General features: G+C 37.7%; 1 protein-coding gene across 1 annotated transcript in view; it reads left to right on the top strand.

Annotated features, from left to right (window-relative positions):
• Positions 1-12,585, top strand: part of LOC118804881 (protein shisa-8) — a 101,123-nt gene that overhangs the window by 75,149 nt on the left and 13,389 nt on the right. The window contains exon 3 of the mRNA XM_036565495.1: positions 12,254-12,370. Within this exon, the coding sequence (XP_036421388.1) occupies positions 12,254-12,370 (117 nt within the window). The remainder of the gene's footprint in view (positions 1-12,253; positions 12,371-12,585) is intronic.

Genomic DNA, 12,585 nt, shown 5'->3' on the forward strand with positions numbered 1-12,585 from the left:
CAGTTTTAATGTAATAGAACACCTTATACATACATGTATAAGACTAATAAATAATGTTTAACGTAATGTATTAAATTAATTAGTTTATTTCGGTTGTTATAGCTTGGTTTTGATTAAAAAAGGGGAACATCAGCAAAAGTGTGTCAACTGCTGCATAACTTCTATTGTTCTACCTCCGCGTCTCTGGGGATCGGTGGGTAAGTGTGTGTTATAATTGTGTGTGGATGTTTGGAGAAGCTCCGTCTCCCAGCTGTGTGTGAAACTCATCCTGAACCAGAGTGTGTATGATGTAATCAGAGTGAAAGAAAAACTCTTCTGAAAAGTTTCTCATATCAGAGAAGCACACACACACACACACACACACACACACACACACACACACACACACACACACACAACCACGCAGATGTTGCGTTTCATTTTTCCCCACTTGTTTAAACTCCAGCTTTATAAATGTCTTTATTGTAATCCCACAGCTACTGACCAATTTACTAAAGTTTCTACTTTACCAAGTTTCATTTCTCCCCCTAAAGCAGTGACGTACTCAAAGCATATACACACATTTATGCCATATACCGACTTTTTCTTTATGCCATATACCGACTTTTTTCTTTTTTTATAGCTCTTCTGTATACTGACTTCTAGGAGTGGAAAGATTACTGACAGTAAATGTGCTGTTAATGTAGTAAGAACTTATTACAAGTAAAAGTATTCATAAAAGAAATTACTCAAGAGTAAATAAGAAGTTCATCAGAAAACTACTTGCATAATGAGTAACTTTTTACATATCCACAATCACAATCTGAAAATATTTCTGAGTTAAGTGATATTATTGGGCAAATTATCTGCACAGATAAAACTAAAGGCAAACATAGTATTACAAGAGAAAGTTTTGAGTTCTGAGACTCACAGTATACTCCGCTAGTGCATATTTATACATCTCTCTGTGTTCTGATTAAAGAACAAGGTTTACATTTAACTACATGCATTTTATGATTAGATGATTTTATAAGCCTTCCTTTTTAATCTGCTTCCAACAAATAGTTTAGAATCCCTAAAGACTGAAAGGCTGTACACTGTTTAATTATATACACCGATCAGGCATAACATTATGACCACCTCCTTGTTTCTATGCTCGTCCATTTTATCAGCTCCACTTACTACTGTATATAGGTGCACTTTGTAGTTCTACAATTACCAACTGTAGTCCATCTGTTTCTCTACATACTTTGTAAGCCGCCCTTTACCCTGTTTTTCAGTGGACGGACCCCCATGGACCCTCACAGAGTAGGTACTATTTGGGTGGTGGATCATTCTCAGCACTGCAGTAACACTGATGTAGTGGTGGTGTGTTAGTGTGTGTTGCGCTGGTCTGAGTGGATCAGACCTGCTAATGTTAACTAATTTTGAAGCTTCAGTTTCAAATAGCCAGCTGGCTATCAACTAAGTAACCAAGCTAGTACTAAGTTTTTATGTTGCTATTGCTATCACATGGCCTGTGGCAGTGGGGACCAATGTGATATCTTTGCATGGGGCTGAAAACCTCTGGTAGCGCCCCTGCTCAGCACAGAAGTGACATGCACTCTATTCTACAGAAATCAAGAGTATTAATAGGGAGTGTTGCCCTTTTCTCCAGTAGCAGACTCTACTCTTCTGAGAATAGTTTACACTAGATGTTGGAACATTGCTGAGGTTTAGATTGCATGCAGCCACAAGATCATTAGTGAGGTCAGGGAGTGATGCTGGAAGATTAGTTCTGGATCACAAACATCACTCCAACTCATCCCAAAGGTCTTACATGGAGCTCCATCACTCCAGAGAACACAGTTCCAATGCTCCACAGCCTAGTGCTGGGGGATTCATACCCCTCTAGCTGACCTTTGGAATTGGGCATGGTGACTCATGGTGACGTGTGGCTTCTTCAGAGCATCCCATTCTACTGGTGAATGCTTTTCTAGGAAGATTGTACAAGACGTGTGCACAATTGAATGCCTGTGTAAGCACATACCAGCGCAACACACGTTAACATGCCACAATCATGTGAATGTCATTGCAGTGCTGGGAATGATCCACCACCCAAATAATATCTGTTCAGCCATGATCCTTTAGTGGCCTTTTTCACTGATGAATGGTTAGAGGGCTGATAAACTGTACAGCAACAGATGGTCTACAGTTTGTAACTGCAAACTTACAGTGTGCACCTGTGTGGGAGGTGTTTCTGATAAATTGGCAGAGTATGAGTATGTGGTAATTCTGTTGTTTTGCACATCCCTGTACATTTAACCGTTCAAATGTTTTTCTTTTCTCTGAAATTCAGTTTCATTTTTGTGTCAAATGTTACTGACTAAACTGATGGAAAAAACAGTGAAGCTCCTCAAAAAGCATTGATGAGTTACTGTTCGATAACCATTTAGCTGCTCTGCCAGCTTACATAACTCCAAAGTGGGTGTGTGACCCACTATCATGTCACTTAATCAACACTCACTCAACCACTGCTCTATTAAAGGGAAAGAGAAAGGTAAAACACTAACAATGGCTTTCACATGAAGATCAAGAAAGTTTAAGTAAAGGCCGCAATGTAAGGGTCAGTTTCCAGGACAGTGAGCCTAGTCCTGGATAGTGATGCGTCATTTATGAACGAGGTGGCTCTTTGAGTAAATCTTTTAGATGAACAACAAGAGCCGTTTCTCATTAGCCATGTTTACATGCAGCCTAATAATCCGATAATAATCCGACTAATAGCTCTTTTGGAATAGAACAGGTCCATGTAAACACCTCAATCGGAATAGTCCAGTACGATTGAGGCCATTCTGAATACAATTTCTATGTGATTGAGCGAGGTGGGTAAACCTCTAAATAATCTGTTAAATAGAAGAATAATAACCTGAATCCATTTACATTCCAATCGGAACATGTAAGTACATTCTGCGCATGTGCGTCGCATCATGGTGAAAGTTTATAACGTTCAACATGGCGGGTGGACCTCACGTGATGTTCGCTGTCATGGTAACATTTAGTCTAAGCGCTACTCCACGCATGCACGTCATTTTGCATCGGATTACTTGTAGTGTGCATGTAAACAAAGATTTTCCATCAAATTGTTGAACAGAGTGTGCATAGAAACACCTCAGTCTGAATCTGTAATCGGATTGTATTCAATCGGATTGGCAAAAATCTTTGCACGTAAACATAGCCATTGAAGAGCCATTTTTTGTTGTTGTTGTAAGTTAAGACAACAAATCGTCACCTTAGAATTATAAGGTTCCATCTGACATTTTTGTCAAAACATATTCTTATTCTGTGAAAACTTCTTAACATTATTTGAGGTGTTTTTTAAGTTGTATGTGTTTTCGGACTCTTTAGCTAGAAAAAAAGGTTCCATCTCCAAAGTCAAACTCTATCTTAGTTCTAGAAGGTTCTATCTGTGAGCCAGTCAGCACTTCGATTGCACACAAGAAGACCAATCAGGTTCAGTTTCTTTGTCATATTGCAGCACTGCTCAGTGACTGTGGGAAAAGTTTATAAAACTTTATGAAACATGAAAACATGTTGCTAAAACTCTGCCTGTCTTCTTAAAGTTCTTTAAAAAGTCTTATTAAGTTGTATAAATATTAAGCCTTAAAGGTAATTAAATAGTGTACATATGAACTGATGGGCTCTGAATTACAACATAAACATTAATTTCATTCATTCATCCATCTTTTCCTTTTTTAGAGTCAACATTTCTGATATAAAACAAACCCTCACAGTGCCTTTAGACTGACCTGCTACACTTACCCGCTGGGACAGTTTATTACTGTAGCTGGTTGCTGTCTAACTAAAGGAAACATTAACTGATGGTACCTACTTAAAATTGACCTCTGCACTGGACAAAATATTTAGCACTGACCTTTATACTTAATCCATCAATCAATGCTTTTTTTTTAATAAGAAAAAGATACTGTAAATGTTATAAAAAATAAACAAATAATGAAAATAAATGCATAAATATGTCATAGAAAGCATCATGTGTTACAACGCTACTTTTGCTTCAAAACAAATTACAAGTAAACTGTTTGTGCTCTTTTAAAATGATTGTGTCTTTTGATGTTTTGTCAGATAGAACCTCATAATTCTATTCATATAATAGGATTAGAAGGTTTTGTCTGCATTTGGCCTGTTCCAAAAAACTCATTTACTGTACATTTAGAATACATTTACGGTGTCAGTACTGCTCTCAAAACTGCTCAGAACACAGATAGAACCATATAATTCTAAGGAGACGAAATGGTATCTTATAGATCTTAATGACTGTAGCTGGGGGCTGTATCTGCCCCTTCCCCCAACTTCTCTTTATCCCTTAGAATCAAACAGTGATGTTACTGTGCCTTTACAACTGATACATGTAGGCCTGTCATAATTATTAAGAAACAAACTTTAATGCAATTATTTAACCTTGTCACACTAATTTCAGCTGACCACAATTACAGTGCAAATACACCCATTCTGTTTACTAATCAAAATGACCAGTGAACTTGCACACATCTTCTAAGCTGTTATACTGTATGTAATGTTAGCTCAGGGAAAAAAGGGAAAAATACTGGTCAATCCAAAAAATGTTTTTGTTTCTTTTTGCTGCATGAAAACATATTTATTAAGACACATAATGGGTTGTGCAAAAACATGTAGAGTTCTAATTTCTAACTTCTGTGCTATAACACACATAGAGGTCAGTGGTGAGTGGTGTTCTTTTTTCTTGAGGTAATAATTTCAATTATTGCAAATATTTTTATGGCAATTAATCATCAGCTAAAATTTAATGATCATGACAGATCTAGATATATGTAAATGACCACTGATTGGCTGAGATCTTCACTAGTGAAATGAAAAAGTGCTGCAGGATGAATGGAAGATCATCTGTGAATGTGTTTATGATTATGACATCACAAACATGGACTATTCAAAGCATGCAGTTTTCAGTTTTTTTCAGTTCAGTATGACCTGAACAATAAATGTAAAAACAGTACATTTTGACACTTTGACAATGTTTACATACTATAATAAACTCCAAATGCCATGACTGTGTTCATGTTACTCCCAAATTCTCACTCAGTGCACAAATGATTTTATACACCAACTGTGGTGTGACAAAACACCACAAGCTTTAGTGGACCTTAGACACGCAGTGGTACAAAAAAGGCCAAAACAGAGAGAGCATGATAGAGAGGGAGGTGGGTAGAGGTGGTAGGGAAAGAGAAATTAATAGAATGAAGAGAAGAAAGAAAAAGGGAGAGTGAACAAGAGTAGGAAAAAGAAACAGAAAAATGAAAACAGAGAGAGAGAGTGAGAGAGAGAAATGTAGAAAGAGAATGAGAGAGAGAATAAGGGTGGACAATATAGAAGGATTCAGAAACAAGAGGTGTAGAGAGAGAGGACAGAAGGAGGTAGAAATGAAAGAGAAATAAAAATATACACAAAAAGAGATATAGAGTGGGAGAGAAAGAAAAAGAGGACAACGGGAGAGAGAAAATGGAAGAGAAACAAAGAAAGAAAGTTATAGGCAGAGAAAAGGAAAGATAGAGGGAGAGAGTGAGAAAAAGAGAAAGAAGGAGGGAGGACAGATGGATAGACAGAAAATGAGAAAGAAAGAAAGAAAGAAAAAGAAAGAAAAAGAAAGAAAGAAAGATATATATATATATATAGCAAAAAAGAGAGACATAGGGAGAGTGTGAGAGAAACAAAGAGACAGAAAATGAGAGAAAAATAGAGATGAAGGGAGAGAGAGAGAAAAAGAGAGAACAGAGGGAAAGACTGAAAATGGGAAAGAAAGAAAGATAGAGAGATAAAAAGACGGGGGTATAAAGGGGAATAATCGAGAAACAAGAGAAAAAGAGAAATATATAGATAGAAGAACAGAGTGGGAGTGTGTGAGAGAGAAAGAAAGAGAAAAAATAGAGAGACCGAAGGTGAAAGAGAGAGACAGAGGGTCAGAGACAGTAAGAGAGAGAAAAGGGAGAGACAGGTAGAGAGAGATGGAGAGAAAGAAAAGAGAGAGAGGAAATGAAGGAGAAAAGAGCTAAAGGAGAGACAGAGCGAGAGATCTGAGCATTAGACAGTGATGTGGAGTGTGACTGATTGAATCAGAAGCTGCTCTCCACCTGTGCGTGTAAAGACTATTAGATTAATACATTATTAGATGATTTGATTATGTTGCCAGGCTTGAATTCTCCTCAGTTGGGATCTTTTATCTGGAGAATCAAATATGAGAATCACTTTAACTCAGGTTTACAGTAGTCATTTTAGTCACGGCTTTAAAAATAGACTGACACGGTGGATCTCACCATTTTTTTTATCTGCATGGATCAGAAATGTGTTTACAAAGCTGCAAAACATGAATGGTGAATGGCTGTGGTTCTGTGAATGTGTAAACAGACCTAGAGCTGATGGAAATGTTCATAAGAACTCGGAATGTAGCACACTGATCTCATCACACACTACCCATCAAATGTTTGGACTCACTTTCACACTGCAAAAGATGATATCTTAGCAAGTGTAAACTTCTAATATCTAATATTTCTCATTGTGATACTGTTGTAAGAATATTGTGTGATTATTTAACTCATACAAAAATCAATACAGAAACAAAATTATCTTCATTATTCCTTAAAACAAGTAAACTGATCTGCCAATGGACGTTAGACATTATTTACCTTATATGTAGCAGTTTTTCAGTGACTCCTCTGGTAAAGAGTCCTGGCATTGAACTGCTGCTGTTTTGTATTTCTTACAGCTGACTGAAACCTTAAAGTACGGCTCATATTTGCAGTCAGTGGCGTATGTAGAACTTCCAAAAGATCTTGAGTGATGTGTTTTCTCACTAAATTGGTCCAACTCATTCATAAATCACATGTTTGGATGATTCCTCTGACATTCTTCTTTTATGCTGGTGGCTAATTTAATGTGTAAGGCCTTCTGTCCAGCTCCTGAAGTCCAAACCAATTAGAGAGCTTGGCTGTAACTTGGCTGTATCTACCTAAACACGACAGGGAAAAAATTCTAATTGGCTACGTTTCTGTTTGCAAGTTTTGTTTCCAACCAAAACTAAACAATGACATAACAGTGTTAATACAATGCTTGCAGAGTAACAAGCATGATGATAGTATTAAATAAAAATGTATCAAAAATATAGACCTGTATTTGGAGTAGAGTTTGTGTATATAGTGATTACAGAAAGTTTTGAACATTGAACAGGAAATAGAAAACCTGGAGCAGAGTGATTATGGACCACTTTAACCGGGAAGAAGATCATCCCCTCACTAAAGAGCAGGTTTTGCCAGTTTATTATTTTTTTTTTCCAAACATCTGTTAAAAGCTCACACTGAAACTCTTCAGGCCAATTTTTGTGCATAGCACTGCTGTCTGAGCAAAACCTTGTATCTCCATTTTTGCCATTTTGTACTACTGAATTTGAAAATGCTAGCTGACTTTTATAATGTGCCAAAATTTCATGATGAATGGATCAACAGAAATGCTCTAAAAGTGCTTGGAAAAAAAATCTAGTTTCATTAACTTCCATTCAAAGTTAAGAATGTTTTTTCCTTCTCCTGTAAAGTTAACATTTTGGAGATTTTGTTCCGACAGCAGCGATATGCCCTCCAGCTGACCACCCAGAGTGACGAATAAGCAGGTTTTTGACATGCCTTAATAGTTCTTATAGTCACTGGAACAGACAAATATAAGGTGTTTCAAAATAGCCTTATAAGAGTTAATCACAAAGGTTACTTAATGCTGGGATAAGTTTGAGGTTCTTGTGGGTGTTTGCATTCGCTTAACTTAGTTATGCTTTGGCTCTGACACATGCCTCAAATATCAACAGAACAAATTAGTGTTGCAAATCGCTGTTGAAGAAAACCTTGTATCTCCAAAATGATAACTTTGTAGGAGAAGGAAAAAACCTATTTTACTTTTAATGTAAGTCAATGGAACCAGACGTTTTTCCAAGTCATTTTGGGCCATTTCTTTCATTTCTTTCAAAGGGCAACAAGCATTTTCAAATTATGTCAAAAACGACAAAAATGGAGATACAAGGTTTTCTTCCAACAGCAGCGAAATGTTACTGTGTTTTGTCTGCACCTTAAGGATGTGCTGTATGTTGTGGGAAGACAAATCAGCAGACAGATGTGATAAATGGGCATAATTAAGCTGTTGTGTCAGCATTCAGGACTGAATATTCTAATCCAGTGTTTGAATCCTGGCTGTACAAATCCCACTGAAAGTTCTGATGAGTGCTGACATCACAACAAAGGAATAAAATCCATGGGCATTATTAAATGGCATTAATACATAAACTTCTATTGTTCCTTCAGTTTTGCAGTTTTTCTAAAAAAGAAGAAAAGAGGTTTAGGTCTAAACTGCAAACTGACATGTGAACAAAGTAAACATGGTCATTCATTACAAACATTTGTGGAAAGTTAAGCATCCCCAAACCTGTATGGCTGGCAAACTGCATGTAGTTTGAACTGAAAGCCGCTGGCCTGCACTTCACCCTCATTGTGTCACTGTGTCCACTCCAGAGAGGCCAGTGTCAGAGGTCATTTCATTTCTTCAGCGTAAGGAAACGGACAGATGTTTCAGTTTGGACTCTGCTGTGGGCTGAAACTTTCTCCCGCACCCTTCAGCAGCTGCGGGTCATTTACTTAATTAAACGTTACACTGATTGAGTGTGACTGCGTGTTCACACACACTGCTCCGCTGTAAGAATCACTTTAACTCAGGAGAGCGCAGAGTGATTTATGGACTGAGAGAGGTCATTTTACTCATCACTTTAACAAGGACACACAGTGTCTTTGATGCAGAGCTCCACTCTTAAAGTGATGTTTTGGCCAAAAATCGAACTTACAGTCTCATGCAAACAGTCTTACAGTCTCATGACCCCTGGTCAAATGACAGTTTGTTGATTTTCTCCGTAAAATGACAAACACGTGATACATGCACATGCCAGCTACTGTTCATTTGCTGAATAAAACATAGAATGTGTGCTGACATTTATTCATGAGTTTTTCCATTGCATGTTGTTTTTCACTTCATTTGCATAAGACAGTACCCATGTCTTCATTTGCACAAGACTGTACCCATGATTTCCAATTTATCCCAAATCGATCAGTCAAGACATATGTGGTGAAGTTTGCTTTAGATTTGCACTGGAGCTACAAATGCTAATATAGCTAACAGGTAATGGAAGCTTATACTACACAAAGTAGCACTATGCAAATTCCTAAATCTTGTTTCAAACAGTTTCAAGTTGATAAGTCATCTCAAATAGACTCACTTAAGTGGGTTCTGACACTCTGACATCTGTGCAAAAGGGCAAAATTATGTCTGGTAACTGAAAACAACACTAGCAGCCATCATAATACCTCAACTTTTCCGCGCTTTAGTCCATGTATCCTAGAGGAGCGTTTTCAGTCTTAGTTCCTCTCAGTGGTTCTTCTTTTTTTCTGTGACAATTTGTCCATCAGTAAAGATTATTGTGTGGCTACACCTGTATTTTTGTATAAAAGTTGACTTGAGATGGCTGGTGTAGTAGAAAGAGCTTTACTAATCAAACTATACTGAAAAGAGTTGTATAAATAAGCCCAGTCTGTATGAGAAGAAGGACTGTGTGAGATGCAGATACATGGAGTGTGTATATTTATGCATATTTAGATAGACAGGAGGTAGAGAGAGAAAGAGAGAGAGAGAGTCCTCCAATTCAATTGATGGAAAGTTCCCTGGCTGTGATCCAACACAAGCACATAGCTTGGACAGAAAGATGAGCCATGGTCTCTCTCTCTCTCTCTCTCTCTCTCTCTCTCTCTCTCTCTGACTGTCTCTCTGTGTGTATGCACAGTGCACACTCTCCATGTAATCCATTAGACATACTGACAGACAATTAAGTCTCAATGTCAGTCAAACAATGACGTGCACATGTGTATGTGCGTGTATGTGTATGTGTGTGTGTCTGTGTGTGTGTGTGTGTGTGTGTGCTTAAGAGAAGCTAATGAAGAAAAGAGAGGGATGTTAGGAGAGGAAAAGAGAGACAATCCTCATAAAGAAGCTTAATCTCTCTCTTTCTCTCTGTCTCTGTAGGTTCAAGGTTTTGTGTGTGCGTGTGTGTGTAGAGATAGATAGATAGATAGATAGATAGATAGATAGATAGATAGATAGATAGATTATAACAAGAAACAAATATTTCAAATATCCTCTTTCATTCCTTCTCTGTCTTTCTCTATTGCTTGCTTTGTCTTTGTTTCTCTCTCTCCTCTCTCACTCCTCTCTATCTCTGTCTTTTTCTTTCATAATCTTTCCTTGTATCTTTTTCTTTTAAACTCTCTCTCTCTCTCTCTCTCTCTCTCTCTCTCTTTCTCCATGTGTGTGTGTAAGCTGATTAGCTTGGAGTGTACTTACACTAGAGATTAGTGCACCTGACACACACACACACACACACGCATGTGCGCACACACACAAAAAGGTGTGTATTGTGCCATCTGTTGTGTGGCTCACGTGAGACTGAAAATCTATTCACACTCTTTCCCTCTTTCACTATCGCTCCACTGCTCTTTTACTTCAGCTCTTACTCTTTCAGTTCATCCATCATTCCATCAAGCCCCCACTCACTCACACATATACACACACACATTGTCTCTCCGCACATCTCAAGGTCAAACTTAAGTTCAAGATGCTTACTGAATGCACTGCTAAAAGCAAAAAAATAAAGATGAGATACAGATGAGTGACTAATTAAAGGGAATGGTTGAAAAAGATGTTGGATGAACAGTTCTGGATTACAAACCACTCCAAATCCATCACTCCAGAGAATATAGTTCCATTGTTCTTCTTCCCAGTGCTGGGGTGGGTGGGTGGGGGGGGGGTTATCCCCCTCTAGCTAATGCTTGACATTGGGCATGGTGACCTCAGGCTCGTGGGCAGCTGTTCCAAAGCATCCCTTTCTATCTGCAATGCTTTTCTATGGATATTATACAAGCTGCGCAATAGTGCAATAGGGCAAATAAAGTAGCCAATTCACTAATTAGAAGGACTGTCTGAATACTTTTGGGCTTATAGTGTAGATTGTCACTGTCAAAAGAAAAAGTTTTTTTAATGACATTGAAGACATATTTACATAAACAAGAAAATAAGATTTTGAGGCTGTAATAGTGGGCCTAGACTTCTTCAGGTAACAAAGTTTTGGAAGGACAATATATGGAACGAAGGTCGAGTGCTGCTAATACTTATTAACCAATTTACTCATATTTATCATGAATTTACTCATATTTTATCATTAATTTATTTTAAACACTAATATGAAGATGTGAGGGACTGTCACACTCAAGCATAAACATTTCAAAATAAATGTTAGCGCTAATGTGGTTAAATAAAAATAAAACTACTAGTGCGAACAATGCCACAGTTCTCCATGACCAGGAGTAAAAGAGCATAATAGGCCTTGCTCTCTGTGGGGGGTAGACAGGGACCTAACTAACAGGTGGAATTATCAATGACTATATTGGGGTGCCAGGCACTTTTTTTCTCTGTGTCTCTATGGATACTGCCAACAAATCTACCCTTTTTAAGTTTTCAACCAGAGTAACGTGCCATGAACGGCAAACCTGAACTGCTCCCGAACAGCATCATGGAGAAGAAGCAGAGAGCATTTATTGGTCCATATTTCTTGATAAGGTGTAAATGTCTTTATTGACCATTTGATTAGTATAAACATGCTTTGCCAGTCATAAATGATGAAATAAAGTTTATGTAGACAACATTAGAGCATGGCTGTGAACTGTTTAAAGGCATACAGGCTAACTTGCCATAGTCTAGCTTTGATATTGGTGACATTTAAACATTTTTTTCAGCATGTATTCCTACATTCGTTATAAAAAATGAAAATGTAGGAAGCTACTAGTTAAATCTCAGGATACAGCATTTAACAGGGTAGCAACTCTTTTACTCACTTAATTCTATATTTATTTGGACAAAGATTTTTAATTGACATTGTGTCTGGCTGGATTTTAAAATGAGTTTTTTCCAGTCAAATGCTGGCTAACAGAAACCCTGACATGCACACAGATCCATCAATATACACCCACCTGCTTGAATATTCCCTATTAACCATCTCACTTCACTCTAACATGCAGTTTTGCAGTTGCAAATGACTCTTACTAACTTACTAATTGAACTACTTTCCTCTTCTCCCTCTCTATCTCTCTCTCCCTGTCTCTCTCCCCCTCTGTAGATCATAATCATCTGAATAACGCTGCTCTTCCGTCTCTTGGTCCTGCTATCACTCTCTCTCATCCCCATAATAACTTGGGTGTGGGATTCAACAAGTATTCATCTCTCAAAACCCAGGGTAAGATACATACATACACAAATGTGCAAAGACACTCCTCTCCTGTGCATTCATATGCAAAATATTAAGAAAAGCATATATTACATATCTATTATAACCATTTGAGGAAAGTGGTGGTGGGACTGGGCTACCAGTAGCCTCAAAGGGTAAAATTGGTATGGGACTTTGGGACTTTTCCGAAGTTCACTTAATTTACATAGCTACTGGGGCTAACC

Source organism: Colossoma macropomum, unplaced genomic scaffold (assembly GCF_904425465.1).
Source record: "Colossoma macropomum unplaced genomic scaffold, Colossoma_macropomum, whole genome shotgun sequence".
NCBI classification, from domain to species: Eukaryota; Metazoa; Chordata; class Actinopteri; order Characiformes; family Serrasalmidae; genus Colossoma; species Colossoma macropomum.